Consider the following 17,097-nt stretch of genomic DNA (forward strand, 5'->3'; position numbering starts at 1 on the left):
AATACATGCTAAACGCATTGTTCATTTGTTGTCTCTGCGACGTCATAAAAAATTTAAACTTGTTTCCTCACGTTTGAAAATCTAATTCAATTTGCAGAGTTTCGTATTTTAAAATTCATCCAAAAATTTCACAGAAAATAAGTTTTCTTTGCTTATCCACTGATGAAGTTTTGGAAAATATTGAATTTCACGAAAAACCGTCAGCCTATAAAGGTGAAAGCAGAGTGAACAGTGAACAACAACTGTAAACAAAACTTTGTTCAAGTGAATTAAAAATAAAATAAAAACCTTTACCAACAAACTTTAACAGTGTCAAAGTAAATTTTTCCAACTTATCTGTGGAATGTTTTCTCACAGCCACGAAACTGACGATTAGCACACAAGCCGGCATGCTTGTTTTGGGAGTATCAAGATGGTGAACGGCAACTTGTGTAATTTTTTAATCATTGAGACCGCCGGAATCAATGCAAAAATATTTCAAATACATTTTGTTTCAGTCGAAAACAAGATATTCTCACCATGGGTGGAAAGATCTTTGTTTTGACGACAAAACGTTTGAGAAAACAATACATAATCTCCAAATGAATAATCACATTTATTTTCAATTTCATAAACATAACATGTAGATATAACTGAGACAATCATAAAAATCAACTCAAAACTTTGATTCCACTTCATTTTTCAAATTTTCAAACCCGCTCGTCACATATCGCAATCTTCTTGGAAGACAACAGCGCTCCATCCCCTGCTTTTCGTCTACCTGTCGCCGTTTTGGCCGAGGGGAAGTCGGTCCAAACGCAAAAGAGCTCAGACGTGGAATGCGAACGGAGGAGAAAAAAAAAAACAAAAACAAAAAAAACACGACCGCGACCGGACTAACATACAAAAACGCAAACGCCGTCGGACAAACGCGGGCTCGTCGTCGTGCCCCATCCCAAAAATCAACTTGAAATGTGCCTCCCGTGAGGTAAACTGACCTATAATCATAACGTCGATACACGCACACACACAAAAATTACAATTAAAAAAATAAAATAAAAAAAGAACGAAGCCTCCTTATGGTGAGACGGCCATTTAAACACACCAGTACTGCGTTACTAGTTCCGGCTACAAGGTCCAACACTACAAGTGGTGTCATTTTTTTTGGTCATTTGTGGTCAACATTACCAAAAAAAAAAAAAAAAAGTTCAAAACAGCTCGTGACATTCTGAAATATTCTGACCAAAGAATTTTTTTTTTTTTTTAAATCACATTTCTGGCCCGTCTGGATATGCAAGCCAACGCTGAGGACGTGACGAAAAAATTCCGTCTGTAATTCTGTCGGGGGAAACTCCAAAAGTGGTACGGCCCAAAAAAAGTGCTACGATTTGGAGTAAGCGGAATGGTGTATTAAAAGGGAAAAAAAACCAAAACAAAACAAAACTGTAAACTAGCAAAAAAAAAAACTAACTGAGCTAACAATTTCTGAAATAAGTGTAGTATTATTATTATTAAGACTTCCTATATTGAGATCAGGATTTTACAAAAATGGCCACCAATTGTCCCAGACTGTATTTTTTTTTTTTTTTTAATCGTTTAACCTCGCAAAAGTAGCACGGGAACGCGGCTCCAGGACCAAGACCGGATCGTTAAGACTTAAAACGGCGGATCGATTTCAAGACGGGCTCGGCTGACGCCTGCGCTGAAAGAAAAGACGTACTTTTGAGGATATTTGGCATTCTTCGTTATGGCATTCGATGAAAGTCAAAGTGGTGGGCGGGGTGGGGGGCTTCAGTGCGGTTGACGGGCGATGGGGGGTCGCCGCCATTCACGCCAGTTTCAGGAACTGGGTCACCGTGTCCGCCTCCACCGCCTCGGAGAACATTTCGAAATCCTGCAACGGAGGGAATGGGGAATAATGAGTGCCAAGTTGCAAAAAAAAATGAAAAATCGCCGTATCGGGCGCACGATGGTGGCAGACGCCGCCCCCCTCCCCTCACCCCGCAGTACTGGTCCTCGTTGAAGAGTTGCGGCGGGACAGCCGCCGGGTTGCCCGCTTTGCTACGCATCTCGTCGCGCAGCTCGCCGCCCACCGAGATGTCGACCAGCTCGTACTGGATGTTTTTGCTGTCCAAGATGCGCATCACGTCCGACTGCTGGGACTTGATCTGACGAGAAATTATTACATTTTAAACAGACAAATATTGCGGGTTATGAACGGAGGCACCCTGGCATTTACTATTGCTAACTATCCGCGATATCAAAAAAAAAAAAAAAACATTTATCACATGGGTTAGTGGGGCACAGGAAATTGACCCCTCCGTGGATATTGCGCAATCCGCGTCACTGACCAATCAGAGGCCAGATATCTGCATAAACCAAAGCCCGTTTTTGCTCCCGCCATTTTCTCAGACAACATCGCGTATTTGGGTTATTTAACCAAAAATACGGTTAAGAGGTGTAGTCACGGACTTTGTAATAGTGACGACGGGTATCCTGAAAGGCTAGTTGGTGGAGTTCGATTGGTACCCTTTCCAAAACCGAAGACCCAGTACGAAAAATGCCTTCGATGGATCAAACTTTGTGGAAGACCGCATCATCGACTAAATCCATCTAATATCAACCGGAACAGATATGTTTGCACGAAGGTATGCCTTATATTTGATTTTCAATACATGTCTCGTATAAATGAATTTGAAGTTCTTCGCTAGCATAACACTGCTGCGTGTGAACGATTGACACACTTATTCTTTGTTGAGCGATATTTAGCGATGATCCGACTGCACAAACGTATTGATTTCTTGCTGGCTCGCGGCCAGAAGCTTAACCAGACTGTGTTTCCACAAAGATATGCCCTAAATTTGATTTTTAATACACGTCTCGTATAAATGAATGAGACGTTCTCCGCTAGCATAACATTGCTACGTGTGAATGAAATCAGAAGCATGGCGTCTCTCTCAGTTAATGTATTGTATTGTATTTACCATTTTTACTGTTTGTCTTATGTCATCGCACGTGGCGTGACGTCACTTCAGGAGGCGTGGTTAAGTACCCTGTACAGAGGGGTCAATTATGTGTGGGGCACACAGGAAGTTGGGTGTGGATGTGGAACTTGACCCCACCCAATAACGACAGCACCAACCGGAAGTTATTCTCGAATGTGAATTCAGCAACTATTTTCAAATTCTTTGATGAGAAATATTCCTAACCTATCAAAACAAGGGACAGAGAGAGAAACAATGATTTGAAATTTTAATTAAAAATAGAAGCGGATACCCTGGCTTGCAAACATTTTAAAATTGAAACATAAAACAATTGCCAAATACTTAAACCTTCGCTGGAGAGAAGAAAAAAAACATGGCAACACTATAAATGTTGTGAATGGAAATTTAAAAAAATACATTCCTTGTTAACCAATTAAGTACAAAAGCGGTATCAGATGCAAATCAAAGATTTTTGCATTGTATTTAACTCGGGGGAAGGGAGGGGGGTTGGATTCCACGCCTTCTTCCACCGCCTCCGAACGAATTCTCGGAGGGGTTTTTGGACCCGACAACTAACTTCTCCAACACAAATCATTTTCATTTTCCATGAACAATAAGTAAGTTTAATGGCTAAAAAAAAAAAAGGGGGAGCCGCGGGCCCGCCAGGAGGAAGCTAGCGAACCAAGCTGGGTGTGTCTCGCAGCGAGGTTCGCTGCTTTGCGGGGGAAAAAATACATAAAAAAAAAAAAAAATCCCGAATTTGTGATGAACCACTTACCGTCCGTGAGGCAGTTACAGTGGTGTAGTACAGTTTAATCCCCATTTTTCTTCGTCCTGCACCTTCTCTTCCTCCTTTTTCCGCGGTCTGCTTGTCCACCAGCGGGCTCACGTGACCGCACGCGGAAGGAAATGTAAAAGCAGCGGTCCTGTGGGAACTTCAAACTAAAACGACTGCATACCATTTCACGGTAAAACACTTTTATTTTTTAGATCAAACAAGCTGTCAATAAAAGTGCAAGTGACAAAAATAGGGAATTTAGTTTTTTTTAATTTTGGGGGGGAACTCACCCAAAATGTACTTAATCACACATACCTTATTTTGAAAGATAAATAGGTTGTGCGAATAACCATCAGAATTTCATTACTGGTACACAGCCCATTCAAAACCATTTAGAAAAAATACATTAAAATGACCCTATAATATTTTAAAAACAGCATGTTCTACCTTGCATCTAAAAAAAAAAAAAAAAAAAAAAAAAAAATCCGGAAACTATTTTTCTAAAAATTGCATGTTTTTTGAGCTGATTACATTGGTAGGTTGGTCAATAATTTATAAGAAAATAACAGAATCACAGGAGAACTGACCAACAATATTATTGTATTGTTTTTAAAAATATATATATTTGAGCAAATGTGTACAAACAAGGTTTTGGCCCGGCAGCGACTGCAGAGGTGATTTTAATTCTTGGGGGGGGGAATGCAGAAATTACTTCTAGATAATCAAAAGCCCCCAAAACAATAACAATTCTTCTCCGATATTTCCCAAAAACGCTGCACTGACACTGGGCTTTGGTTTTGTCCCCTGCGGAATAATAATTATCGTTTTTATGGACGCATTATGCCTAATGATCAGTGTGAGGTCAGTTGTGCAGTGTGGCGTGTCGAATGCTTTGCAATGTTTTCAGCGTCATTAAGTCCCGTGTTTAATTGGGGGGGGGGGGGGGTGAGTCACACAGGGGCGATCTCGGTGGCAGTCCAAAACCGCCACGTCATCTGGCTCGTTGGCAATGCGCACTTTTCAAGTGACATCTTGTCCGAATATTCCAAAGAACAACAACAACGACAATAATTTAGTCAAATTTTATGCCATTGAGCCCTAGCGACAATTTTGCATGATTCTGTACTTCCCGCGAGCGCTGCCGTGATCCTGCTGTCCCTCGAAAGTGTCTTTGGATCTTGGACCCGCCTAGCTTCCCGGTCGACCCCCACTGTTGCGTCACAAATCGTGTTACGCGATTGTTTATTTTCAAGCCTCCGACAGAGGACGATTAAGATTCAACTTTTGTTATATTTTCACTTTTAAGAACACATAGTTCATCCCGGGCACGGTGGATCAGCTGGTAAAGCCTTGGCCTCGCAGTTCTGAGGTCCTGTGTTCGATCCCGGACCCGCCTGTGTGGAGTTTGCATGTTCTCCCCGTGCCTGCGTGGGTTTCAATCGGGCACTCTGGTTTCCTCCCACATCCCAAAAACATGCAACATTAATTGGACACTCTAAATTGCCCCAAGGTGTGATTGTGAGTGCGGCTGTTTCTCTCTATGTGCACCGCCTCCTGCCCGTTGACAGTTGGGATAGAATCCGGCACTCCCCGCGACCCTCATGAGGATAAGCGGCAAAGAAAATGGATGGAAGTTGTAATTCTTTGCTTTATGTTTAGTTTGAGAGTAAACTTAAACTGGGAGCGGGAATAAAGAAGTTGATAATAGCTTTAACTGTTAACCCTCGTGAGGCTAAGCGGCTAAGAAATTGGATGGATAAGTCCAGCCTGGGTACGAATAAACATTTAGATGTTAGCATTCAAAAATGACAAAACTGTCACTTTTAGTGCAATTTATTGTCTTAGAAATCCTTCCCGCACTACTTAGATCACTTCAGTTCTCGTGTACTCCCCCCGTCAACCCCCTCCAGTACAGAACGAAGCTAACATGCAGCCCCCGGGGACATGTTGTCCCTATTTGACACCCCCCACCAGTGTCAAACGACGCACCCATTGGCTCAATCCCGGCGCCGCGTCGTATGCGGGCGGCACGTCGAGGCCACGCCGGGCTCTCAATGGTTGCCGTGGAGACCGAACAAGCGGTGCGAGAAGTTCTCGCCGTGCGCTGCATGTGAATACCGCGATTGCCTCCCCCCCCATTCGAGGGTGACCCAAGAACAGCAAACAAAAGACATTTTGTTTACTTATTTAGCACTAAAGTCTTTGTCAGAATATAAAAAATGCTTCACGGTAAAATGAAAAACAAAAAAAACAAAAACCGCAGAGTGGGTTATTACCGCGCCCCTCCACCCTCATATAGGAAATAACATCCAGTCATATTTCCAGAAAAAAAAAAAAAACATAACACAAAACCCATTTTTGATGACTTATCATTCTACACTTTAGACCAGGGGTGTCAAACTCAATTCCGTCGCGGGCCACGTTGCAGTTTTACGCTTTGCCTCAGAGGGCCATTATGACTGTGAAACCATAAATATCTTTCATCACTTCATCATATTTAGATACAAAATTTCTGAACTAGTTTTGGAATATCAGAAAGCAAATGGTAATGTTTTTTTTTCCCCAACCATTGTTCACATTTGGGGAAGAAAAATAAAAAAACATCTCTCAATGTTATCATTTATGATATATAACAATTTGACATTTTGGGACGAGTCACTGATGGCGTGGGATCGATTCCCGCTCAGTGGTGATGTCAACATCTACCCTGTGACTGACCGGCGACCAGTTCAGGGAGTGCCGTCCGCCTTTCGCCCGAAGCTAGCCTGGGATAGCCTCCGGCTTCCCCACAACCCTTGTGAGGACAAGCGGCTTGGATAATGACATTTTGGTACAGGTATTCACAAGTTGACACAGATTGATTTGCCTTCGCGGGCCACACAAAATCACGTGGCGGGCCGGATCTGGACCCCGGGGGGCCTTGAGTTTGACACCTGTGCTTTAGACAGTGTGAAGGCAAAAAAACAAAAAACGCTCAAGGGGTTTCCATGGAAACAACACAAATGGTTTGGGCTGTTCCTCAACAGAAAAAAAAAAAAAAACGAATCGAGGCTGAACGACGTCAGGGCCCCGGGCGATATTATTTCTAACAACAGTGATTTTTCCCGGCGGGACGGTGTTGATTCTGAAGGCACATTTGGCGGATTCCCCCCCCCCCCCCTCCAGTTTCCCCCCCTACATTCCACCAAGCTCTAAAATGTTCCCCTATTGTACATGTAACACTGGCACTTAACGTGTTCCCACAAACGTCGACAAAATCCCTTTCTTCTATTGTTTTTCCCCAAACATCCCACCGTGTATTAAAAGTGCTTTTAAAAAAGGACCCTCACATCTTAACGCACAAAACAAAAACATAAATATTCATAAACGCGCTAATGAGCACCTAAATCACATCCAAATCGCTTAATATTGTACTGATGAGCTGAACTGTCGCGTTTACAATCAGACGGTCGCGCCGGTGAAGTTAATTAATGACTGCCTGGCAGTAATTTTGCCTGGGGAGGAATTAATTTTTCAATTATATTCATTAAATAACACAGGTAACAGGTACACAAACAATCTGTTGAGATCCAATACAAAGAACATCTTATCAAAGAATGTCTCATTTTACTAACGCTAACACTAGGGCCGCCGCGCTAACGCTAACGCTAGGGCCGCACCGTTAATGCTAACACTAGCGCCACGCTAACGGGGCCGTTTAAAAAAATATATATATACCAGTAAAAAAAATTACTGAGACAAGGCAGTAACACGCTAGCGCAACTAACAGGGTCGGACCGGTAAAAGTCACTTCCTCGGTACATATATTCCACCGGTCTAACTCTGACCTTTTCTGCGGCATCTAGGCCGGAAATTACGGTATCCTCCGCTGTAAAAGCTGATCACTGCATTGTTAAATAAATCCATTTTTGTATTGGATCTCACTGGTGTACTGTACCTGATATTTTGCAGTAGTACTCCAGGTATCAGTGCACGTAACTCATTAGTTCTTGTTTTCACTCGGATTTGTCCTGCCGGTCCAGGAGACGCTTGGCCTTGCTCAGCATGAAGGCGGCGATGAGCACGCACACGAGCAGCGTCAGCGCGTAGAGGGCGGCGAAGAGCGCCGCGTCGTCCGCGGCGTGGAGCCGCGAGTACACGCGCCGACGCTCGCCGTAGTCCAGGTACGAGGCGTGGATCTGACACATGGTGCAGCAAGAGAGCAGGACGTGGAACAGCTGGTGCCCCTGACCCAGGAAGTCGCAACTTCCGGGCCAGCAGCGCTCCAGCACGGGGAAAGCAAAAAAGACAGCGCAGCCCAGGAAGAAGGCAATGTGGCTTAAGTGGTACGCGACGGCCGGGTCGGGGTCGCTGACGAGGACTCTGTGCACCACGGGGCTGATGTCCCACATGTAGGCGACGGTGGACGGCGCCACCTGGCCCACTTTGCGCACCCAAGGCGGCAGGGCGTGGTTCCGGTACTTACCGTAGCAGCATCCCAGACACGAGAGCCAGCTGAGCAGCGCTGCCACGGGCATGAAGACGGCACCCGCGCGCCGGTGCAACCCTTCCTCGACGGCGTAGTAGTAGTGCACCACCGCGCTGCCGTACTGGTACTGCGCCACGCCCACGTAGTCCAGGAAGAAGAAGGCGTAGTGGCACATCTCAGACTTGCCGCCCAGGAGGTGCGCCGCCACGCTCCACGCCGTGTAGTTGAGCGCGGACAGGATGAGGATCAGCAGCGGCCACGCGTGCCGGTCCCGGACCAAATCCACCGTCTGCGCCACGTGGCTCATCTTGGCCAGGAGAGCCAGGAGGGCGAGCAGGTGCGTCCAGATGTTGACCGTCTCGTTGTGGCGGCGGAAGGCGGACAGGAAGTAGTAGCCCCAGCGTTGGTGGAGGGGCCGGTAGCCGGCGCGCACGTAGCGCTCGCGGAAGAAGTGGGGCACCTCGGCGTCGCGCACGGTGCCGGGCATGGAGGGCGATGCCTCGGAGGTCAGGAGGCGGGGGACCTGCTTGATGTGCTGGAGGCTGATGAAGAGGCGGCCGATGCGCTCCATCACGATGGTCGTCATGGCGGCGGCTGCGGCGAGCTGCGGGCGAGTCAGGAAGTTCGGTTTTAGGAGCCCAACCGGGTGCCGTACTCGCCGTTACATTAGCGGGAATGACATGCTAAAATCTTATTTTCCGACGCGTGAAGCGGGTCTTTAAGTTTATTCGTTGGATCCCGTCTCGACTTTCGTTGTCGAGGTTCGCCGTGACGTCTTCCGTGTTTGGAATTTCATAACGCGGCTTCATTTTTCCTCACAAACGCGCCGGAAAGTTTGTTTTTTCTACTGCCTTCCCGTATTAAGCTAGCCAGCGCGGCGGTAAGAAGATGGAATAGTCCATTGCGTGAGAAGGGAGGGTGGGCCAATGTCTGATCGTGATAGATTAATCATTTTATTTTATTTTGTCACATGAATTAAGAACAACTAGAAAAGTTGATTTAATTCAAAGAAAACGTGACTGATTAATTTTATGGCCCCCGTTGGGATGTCAGGTAAACTACGACGTGTGTGACGTCACACTAACTCCACCCCCCCTGCACTCAAGACAGGAGATGAATGAGCGAGTCTAAGCAATAAACGTTTTTTTTTTTTTTAATTATTATTATTATTTCAACTGAAAGCGAAATAACTTTGTAATTCTGTCCATGTGAAAATGAAACCACGTGAGACGGAAGAAAAGTCGTGTGATGTCGTGAAGAAGTTGAGAAAGTTTTGTTCCTCTCGCATTTTTTTTTTTTCTGGCTGTCATGGAGATGTTAAAAGTTGTCGTTAGCGTGAAGTCGCTTCTTTTCCTCACCGTTTCGGGTGCTTTTTTTTTTTTTTTTGTTCCGCCACAAAACAGCTCCGACCCTCCGTCCGTCCGTCCGCCCCGCTTGCTCCCGTCTTTCACGCCCAGATAAGAAATATGCAACAGATGAAGAAGAGGGGCGGGGGCGTCGAACTCGCAAACGGAAGTGAAGCGGGGAAAAACTCGCGGGCATGACCTAGAAAAATAAAAGCATGGGTGGAAAAGAAAAAGAAAGTGAATAGAATTGCTCAGAGGGACGGCATCAGACGCGAATCGTTCAGCGATTATATTTTGTACATATTAGTGGCAAAAATATGAGTTTAAGGTTGCATTTGTCGTAAGATTTATCGCAAGAGCTTTTATTTTGGAAAGAGTGACGAGTTTGTTGAAAAAGACGCACCTGACTGTATTTCACAATTCTATTGTTATTTGATATTCATTTTCCTGTATTATAATATGAAGTATTATATTGCAATCGCTAGCTAGCCAACACCCCTAAATCCATGTAAAAAAAACAAAGTGAAAAAAATACCAAGGGAGCTGAAAAAGCTGGAATAATTGTAAAGATAGATAGATAGATAGATAGATAGATAGATAGATAGATAGATAGATAGATAGATAGATAGATAGATAGATAGATAGATATTTTTTAAGTACTGTACATGTACTTGTATTGTTGAAAGAATATTTTTCCACATGCTATTTACTGTTAGTGTTTATCATTAACTGGTCGCCGGACAATCGTAGGGCACTCTAAATATTAAACACATTTTAAAAAAATGCTATGTCTTGTAAATACAATTTTGAAATACTGCGCACTGTGTAGTAGTTAAAAATTTGTTATAAATACAATTGAAATTAGGACTTGGAAAAAAATTAATCAAATTTTCTGTTCTTGAATACATTTTTTGAAGAAAATAAAACTTGCGCAAAAACATTGAAATGCGAATAAATAATAGTTGAATGGCATTTGCTATAGCATTAAAATTAATCAACATTAAAATTCCAGTGTTTTTTTTTAATTATTATTATTGATCTCCGTGTTTTTTCTTTTTTTCTTCCTGATTTTGTGCAGATTTTACTGTGGCCATTGCAGCTTTTTCCCGGGTGTGTCGGTTTCGATTAATTTGTATTTGTTTTTTTTTTTTTTACCTCGTTTGCAAATATGCAAAGCGACATCCCGGGAGTACATTTTTACATCTCAGAAAGTGGAAGAACTTAACCCAAGTTCCACCGTTTTGCGCGTCGTTGCCGTCGTGTTCCTGAGCCTTGACGTGTGAAAATGAATGAAGGTTAATGGGGGGGGGGGGGTACGCCATGTTTGTTGTTGTTTATCGATACGTTGATTGATTAGTTTGATTACTTCTACTGACAACTAATAAACAGTACAGTACTTCACAAGTGTATTAAACTAGTACACAATGAAAACCAAAATGGTTAATATAGTAGTAAACAGAAGGCATTTGTCCCAAATGATAGTTTGAAAGATGAAATATCCCAAAGTTCATATTCGCTTGTTTTCCAACCCCACCCCCTCCAGATGTGTCGCGTTCCCGCAAACAATCCGACAGGCGACATTTCCCTTCTGACTGCACGGGAAGAAGAGGGCGACACGCCCGGAGCATCTCCGGCCTCTAATTGGCTGCACCCGCATCATATGAGAGGGGAAGGAGTGGGGGGGGGGTATTTCGCCGGTACGATTCCCAGCGCTCCCCCTCCATCGCTGTGACTTCTCTCATTAAGATCCTATTTTTTTTTTTTTTTGGAGCACTTTGTTTTGACTTTCCTTGTACAATATATGGCCTGTCACCTCTAATGGGCGCGCAGAAATACCCATGGGGAAGGGGAGTGGGGGTGACGCCCCCCCCCCCCCCCAGGCTGGCCTTTTGTTTGCAGATATCGCTTCACTTGCAACTTCATGCCCAATAGTTTGTGTAGTTGTGAGACAAAATATCGATACTCTCCGCTTGTGTGGTGCTTTAAGCAGCTCAAAACGAGCCATTCTTGCCGGAAAAATTAATAGCTTCTATTGTTGTATTTTATGGAGCTGGTGGGGGGAAAAAAATGCGACGAAATGTTTGCGTTGCCTTGATTTACAAGTTTATTTTGTGCCGTGACCACGCTTGAAACTCAGCGCAGTTGTATCGCAAATCATCTTTCCACGAAGGTTGAAAAATAGTACTCTACTCTTGAAAAAACTCGGTAATAACATATTAATAACAACATGGTTTGCGCATCATGATTTCATGCTTTAATTCACTGCACCGCTGCTTCTGGGGTGCACACATTGGCCACCAGGGGGTAGTTTGATACATACGGGTGCTACAACTACGTGTAATGATAAAACACAGACGAAACTGCAGTAATATTAGTCATTCTTCACAGAGGATAAATAATATATGCCCGTAAGTAATTGTTGTATGCTCTATCTGCATGTGTTGAAATATCGCGATCATAGTGGTGTTACCCCATCTATGGTGTCTCCTAGCTTGCTATTACACGTCAGGATTTTGCTAGCGGACTTTTATTAAACAGAGTTATGGTTCACTATCTGTCAAACTGATGCAAACAAAAACAAAAAAATATGGCAGAGTGACGACTTGTGTGGATTAAAATGTGTTTGGGCCATTCGTTTAAGGTTTTATTTGTTTTTAGCATGGTATAGTCACAGTTCTGAGGTCCCGGGTTCAATCCCATGTGGAGTTTGCATGTTCTCTCCGTGCCTACGTGGGTTTTCTCCAGGTGGGCACTCTGGTTTCCTCCCACATCCCCAAAACATGCAACATGAATTGGACACTCTAAATTGCCCCTTGGCGTGATTGTGAGTGCGGCTGTTTGTCTCGATGTGCCTTGCGATTGGCTCACGACCAGTTCAGGGTGTACAGCACCTCCTGCCCGTTGAAAGCTGGGATAGGCTTCGGCACTACCCGTGACCCTCGTGAGGATAAGCGGCAAAGATATGGATGGATGGATGGATGGATAGTTTTTATGTGTCACTTTGACACCAAAATGAACAAATGAACATTTTGAAGTGAGCCCGCTTTACATTTTATCTGGAGAAATATTTCCAAGTTTTATTTTTTAACGTGGGATTTGAATCTAACCTAGGTGGATGTGGTGGTAGATGTATTTTTTTTCTTTATCTTTGGGTAATTTGGCATTTTTATTTTTAGGGTTGGGGGGTTCTCAGGTAGTTTATGAGGCAAATAATGCTAATAAATTTCTAAGGATGTCAATTTATTTGCCCTTCTATGACTCTTCCCATCTCAATATTAAAAAAAAATTAGAGGCGTTCAAATCAAGTTTATCTAAAAAAATAATGCATTTTAGGTACATCATGAAATTTCACATGATGCCCAACACCCCTAAATCCTTCCATGTAAAAGATAAATAAATAAAATGAAAAAAGAGGTAACTGAAAAAGGTGGAATAATGGTACAAAAAAATTAAAAAATGTTCTAGATCATGAATATATACCAATCTAAATGAAAAAATAAACTACACTGTTCGTAAATTCGAAATGTCATAACTAGTTCGAGCCGAAAGGTGTATTTCAAAATAAGAAATCTCAACCAAAGCACAGATTGAAACGGTACTTTAGCACCAGGTCATGGCCGTTAATAGTTAGCATCTAATTATTCAATCCAAATATAATCGATGTTTTCGTACGAATAACCACGTTTACGCCGACGACAAGCACGTTCCAGTATTTTACTGTGAACTTCAAACGGAAGCTTCTCCCCCGACGGCGTTTGTGCGACTTGACGGAAGTCGTGGGCGGGACGTGTGGAATGTGGGGAAGTTGACTTGCCCCCCCCCTCCTCCCCCCACCCTTCAGATGACTATGGCAGATGTGGCCGAGAAGAAAGAAAACATGAAGAACTACCACATAGCGTCGGAGAATATTAACCCGCTGGCTGGCCGCTTCCCTCACTGCATCGTGTGGACGCCCATCCCCGTGTTGTCGTGAGTTAAGCTAGCTAGCTCCGCGTTGTGCTCCTCGACTTCTTTTGCCCCCCCCCCAAAAAAAAAAAACCCGGATGTGTCGCCACAATAAGTGACAGCAGTTAGCTTAGCAAGCTAGCTGTCAAACTCCCTCACGTCATTAATATCCAAAATATGTTGAAAAAAATTGATAGAAAACATTGCGACAGGGATTTTTATTACACATTTCAACTGCTGCGGAATGTTTCATAACTGGGAAATTGTGATATTGCATTCAAAAGTTTATATAAGAATTCAAAATTAAGTTACAGTGCATTTTAGGGTCATCTGTCACCCAAAAACGGAATACTCAAACTTTTTTGGTAGTAACTACATTATAATTAGCCTGTAGCCTGTTTCGTATTGTCATATTGTCAAATTATATCGATAAAGACACATGATAATGACAAAATGAATTCAATCATGTGACTATTTTCTGATTTTCCAGATGGTTGTTTCCATTTATCGGCCACATGGGCATCTGCACTTCCTCCGGCGTCATCCGGGACTTTGCCGGACCCTATTTTGTCTCTGTAAGTTGTTTAACCCGGTGGTCTGGTGTTTTACACATTTGGCTCACAGTTTTAGAGATTTGGGTTGAAATCTTAAAAAATAAAAATAATAATAGTAATAAAACACATTTAACCCAGACTTTTGATCAAAATGGACTCGAAATCGATGAAGTAAGTTTTCGTCCAATGTCGTGCAGGAAGACAACATGGCTTTCGGGAAACCGACAAAGTGAGTAAATCCGACGCCTGCCCTCATGTAAATCGGGCCGAACCCGCCTTGGACGCGACGTTGTGGTTTCTCACCGGAGGTACTGGATGCTGGACGTGAGCAAAGTCTACGCCAGTGGCTCGAGCGCCTGGGACGTGGCCGTGCACGACGCTTCGGAGGAGTACAAGCACAGGATGGTAGGTTGCGACCCACCTTTGGGGGGTGGGGCGAGCGACAAGACTTTGTGCTCAAGGGCCATGTTTTCATTTTTAAAACAGAGAAATGATCCAAATGAGTTTCTAAAATAAAAATAAAAATAAAAAAAAAAGGATATTGACTATTAACATAAAAATTAATTCTCGTGATTATTTCTACTTTATATAAATAGTCATGATCCAATATTATCCAATTTTATTAAATTTTGTTAGCCAACATTTATCAAATAAAATATAATTTGGCGTGTAGTTTGATTAGTTTATGAATAAATTAACCAATTATTTAACAAAATTAATGGATTCACATTTGTGACCTTTTATTTTACTAATATATTTTATTTTAATATGTGTGTTTTTGGGGGGGGGGGCGGTCAAAATTTGTTTGGCTCCATTTTGTCTTTGAGTTCAAGAAATAAACCAGCTATGATCAATCCATCCATTTTCTTTGCCGCTTATCCTCACGAGGGCCGCGGGGAGTGCCGGAGCCTATCCCAGCTGTCAGAGACAAACAACCAATCACACCTTGGGGCAATTTAGAGCGTCCAATTAATGTATTTGGGATGTGGGAGGAAACCGGAGTGCCCACCCGGAGAAAAGCCACGCAGGCACGGGGGAGAACACGCAAACTCCACAAAGGCGAGGCCGGGATCGAACCCGGGTCCTCAGAACTGTGAGGCCGACGCTTTACCAGGTGCTCCACCGTGGCGCCAGAAGTTGACTATTAATATAAAAATGAATTCTTGTGATTATTTCTACTTTTATAGTCATGATCCAATATCATCCGATTTTATTAAATTTTGTTAGCCACCATTTATCAAATAAAATGTAATTTTGCATGTAGAAGTTTGAGTTTTATTTTATGAATAAATTAACCAAATATTTAAGAAAATAAATTGATTCATATATGTGAGCTTTTGTTATTTTACTAATATATTAGATTTTATGTGTGATTTTTATTTTTTATTTTGGGGGGGCCTGTCAAATTGTGTTTGGCTCCATTTTTGTCTTTGATTTCAACAAATAAATAAGAAAAAAAAAATCATCTCAACAAATGCAAAACTAAAATTCCCACATAAAAGATTTATTTTACTCCCGTCTGCCATTCATCATTCGTAATAAAGTAAATATAAAAGAAGACCACCACCCCCCATTAAAGAAAGAAGCGGGCGACGCGTGCGAATCTGAGGAAAATGACGGCGATGTGTGTGTGTGCGTGTGTGCGCGTGTGACGTTTAGCACAACCTGTGTTGCGACAACTGCCACTCGCACGTCGCCATGGCGCTCAACCTGATGCGCTACGACGACAGCACGTCGTGGAACATGGTCAAGCTGTGCCTGCTGGTTCTCCTGCACGGGAAGCACGTCAGGTACCGTTTCGCTTTGCGAGATCACGTTCCGGGTCCGAACGGGCTCAAGCCGACTTCACGCGGTCTATTAGGGGTACCTCGTGAAGTCTCCAGATTTGCATTGATCGTTTCCCAGCTGCGCCGGCTTCCTGAAGACGTGGCTGCCCTTCCTCACGCTGCTGGGGGTCATCGCGGCGGTGGTGCTCGCCATCAACCTCCGGTGACCTCGCCCCGGAACGACGCGAGGTCTCATGAAAAAAAAAAGACGAGGGCAAGAGCGGGGGCGCCGGAACGAAAGAATCACTGCCACGCACCACACAATAATAATTACCGCCATTTCCGGCCGACAAGCCGCAAATTGTTTCGCACGCTTTTGATGCGGTGCTAGCATTAGTGCGGCGCTAGTGTTAGCGCGCCTGGTTATAAGCCTCGCGAGCTAGCGTTAAACTCTTTCTGTGGACCGAGGCTTATGACCAGGTGCGCTCTGTAGCCCGGCAATTACGGTATAATGATGATAATCCCTGAGTAGCAAAATATGTCTTAAATATCACAATTCAGTGCTTCTTGTTTACGCCGTTTTGATTTATTTTCATGTTCTTATTTTAAACCGGCACCGCTGCCTCAAGTTCAATGTTGTCATCCCGTTAAGTGCGAGGCAGCGCTGACTCTGCGTTAAAATAAACACAAAAAGCAACTTTTGCAGTGCCAAAAGTAATAAATAAACATTTTTCAGTCAACCCCCATTTACCGCAGCGGCTACGTTCCGGAACCACCCATCATAAGTACAAATCAGCGATATAACCTTTTTGAAAGTTTTTCCCTAGCGCCTGTTCTCACACTCTCACTGCCGATAAACGGCAAACTATTATATAACATCACTTTGAGGAAATGAAAAGAAGACTCTCTTCCTGTCACGGTTCTTGAAAAGAAGAGAATTACCGTAATTTCCGGCCTATAAACCGCAACTTTTTTCACACGCTTTCAAACCCTGCGGTTTATGCGGCGGCGCGGCTAATTTGTGCATTTTTTTTTTTCTAACGGCCGCAAAGTGGGCACTCAAGCGGAGAAGGTAAGAGTGAGACCGGTGGAATATATGTGCCGAGGAAGTGACTTTTACCGGTCCGGTCCTGTTGGCACCGCGCTAGCATGTTACTGCCGTGTCTTGGTGATTTTTGCCAGTATGTTTTTTGTTTTTTTTAAACTGGCCTTGTTAGCGCGGCGGCGTTAGCATTAGCATGGGGCACTAGCGTTAGTGTTAAACTCTCTGTGTGCCA

The 17,097-nt window shown here is 43.6% G+C and overlaps 1 protein-coding gene across 4 annotated transcripts; it reads right to left on the minus strand.

Moving 5' to 3' along the window:
• Window positions 1-576: 576 nt before the first annotated feature.
• LOC133500072 (membrane progestin receptor alpha-B-like) lies at window positions 577-16,061 on the minus strand. 4 transcript variants are annotated; one of them, XM_061818650.1, is made up of 8 exons: window positions 15,922-16,061; window positions 15,720-15,824; window positions 9,568-9,754; window positions 8,207-8,813; window positions 7,679-7,919; window positions 3,742-3,889; window positions 1,980-2,147; window positions 577-1,873 (listed from the first exon to the last, which is right to left on the minus strand). In XM_061818650.1, the coding sequence occupies exons 2-8, from the start codon at window positions 15,752-15,754 to the stop codon at window positions 1,808-1,810; spliced, it is 1,452 nt and encodes a 483-aa protein (XP_061674634.1). In that variant the 5' UTR covers window positions 15,755-15,824; window positions 15,922-16,061; the 3' UTR covers window positions 577-1,807. The 4 variants fall into 4 exon arrangements, 3 of the variants coding, with proteins under 3 accessions (XP_061674634.1, XP_061674635.1, XP_061674637.1); XM_061818651.1 differs by lacking the exon at window positions 9,568-9,754 and having other exon boundaries at window positions 15,922-16,055; XR_009794836.1 differs by lacking the exons at window positions 577-1,873; window positions 1,980-2,147 and having other exon boundaries at window positions 3,754-3,889; window positions 7,679-8,813.
• Between the last annotated feature and the right edge of the window lie 1,036 nt (window positions 16,062-17,097).

The sequence above is a fragment of the Syngnathoides biaculeatus genome, chromosome 1 (genome assembly GCF_019802595.1).
Source record: "Syngnathoides biaculeatus isolate LvHL_M chromosome 1, ASM1980259v1, whole genome shotgun sequence".
NCBI classification, from domain to species: Eukaryota; Metazoa; Chordata; class Actinopteri; order Syngnathiformes; family Syngnathidae; genus Syngnathoides; species Syngnathoides biaculeatus.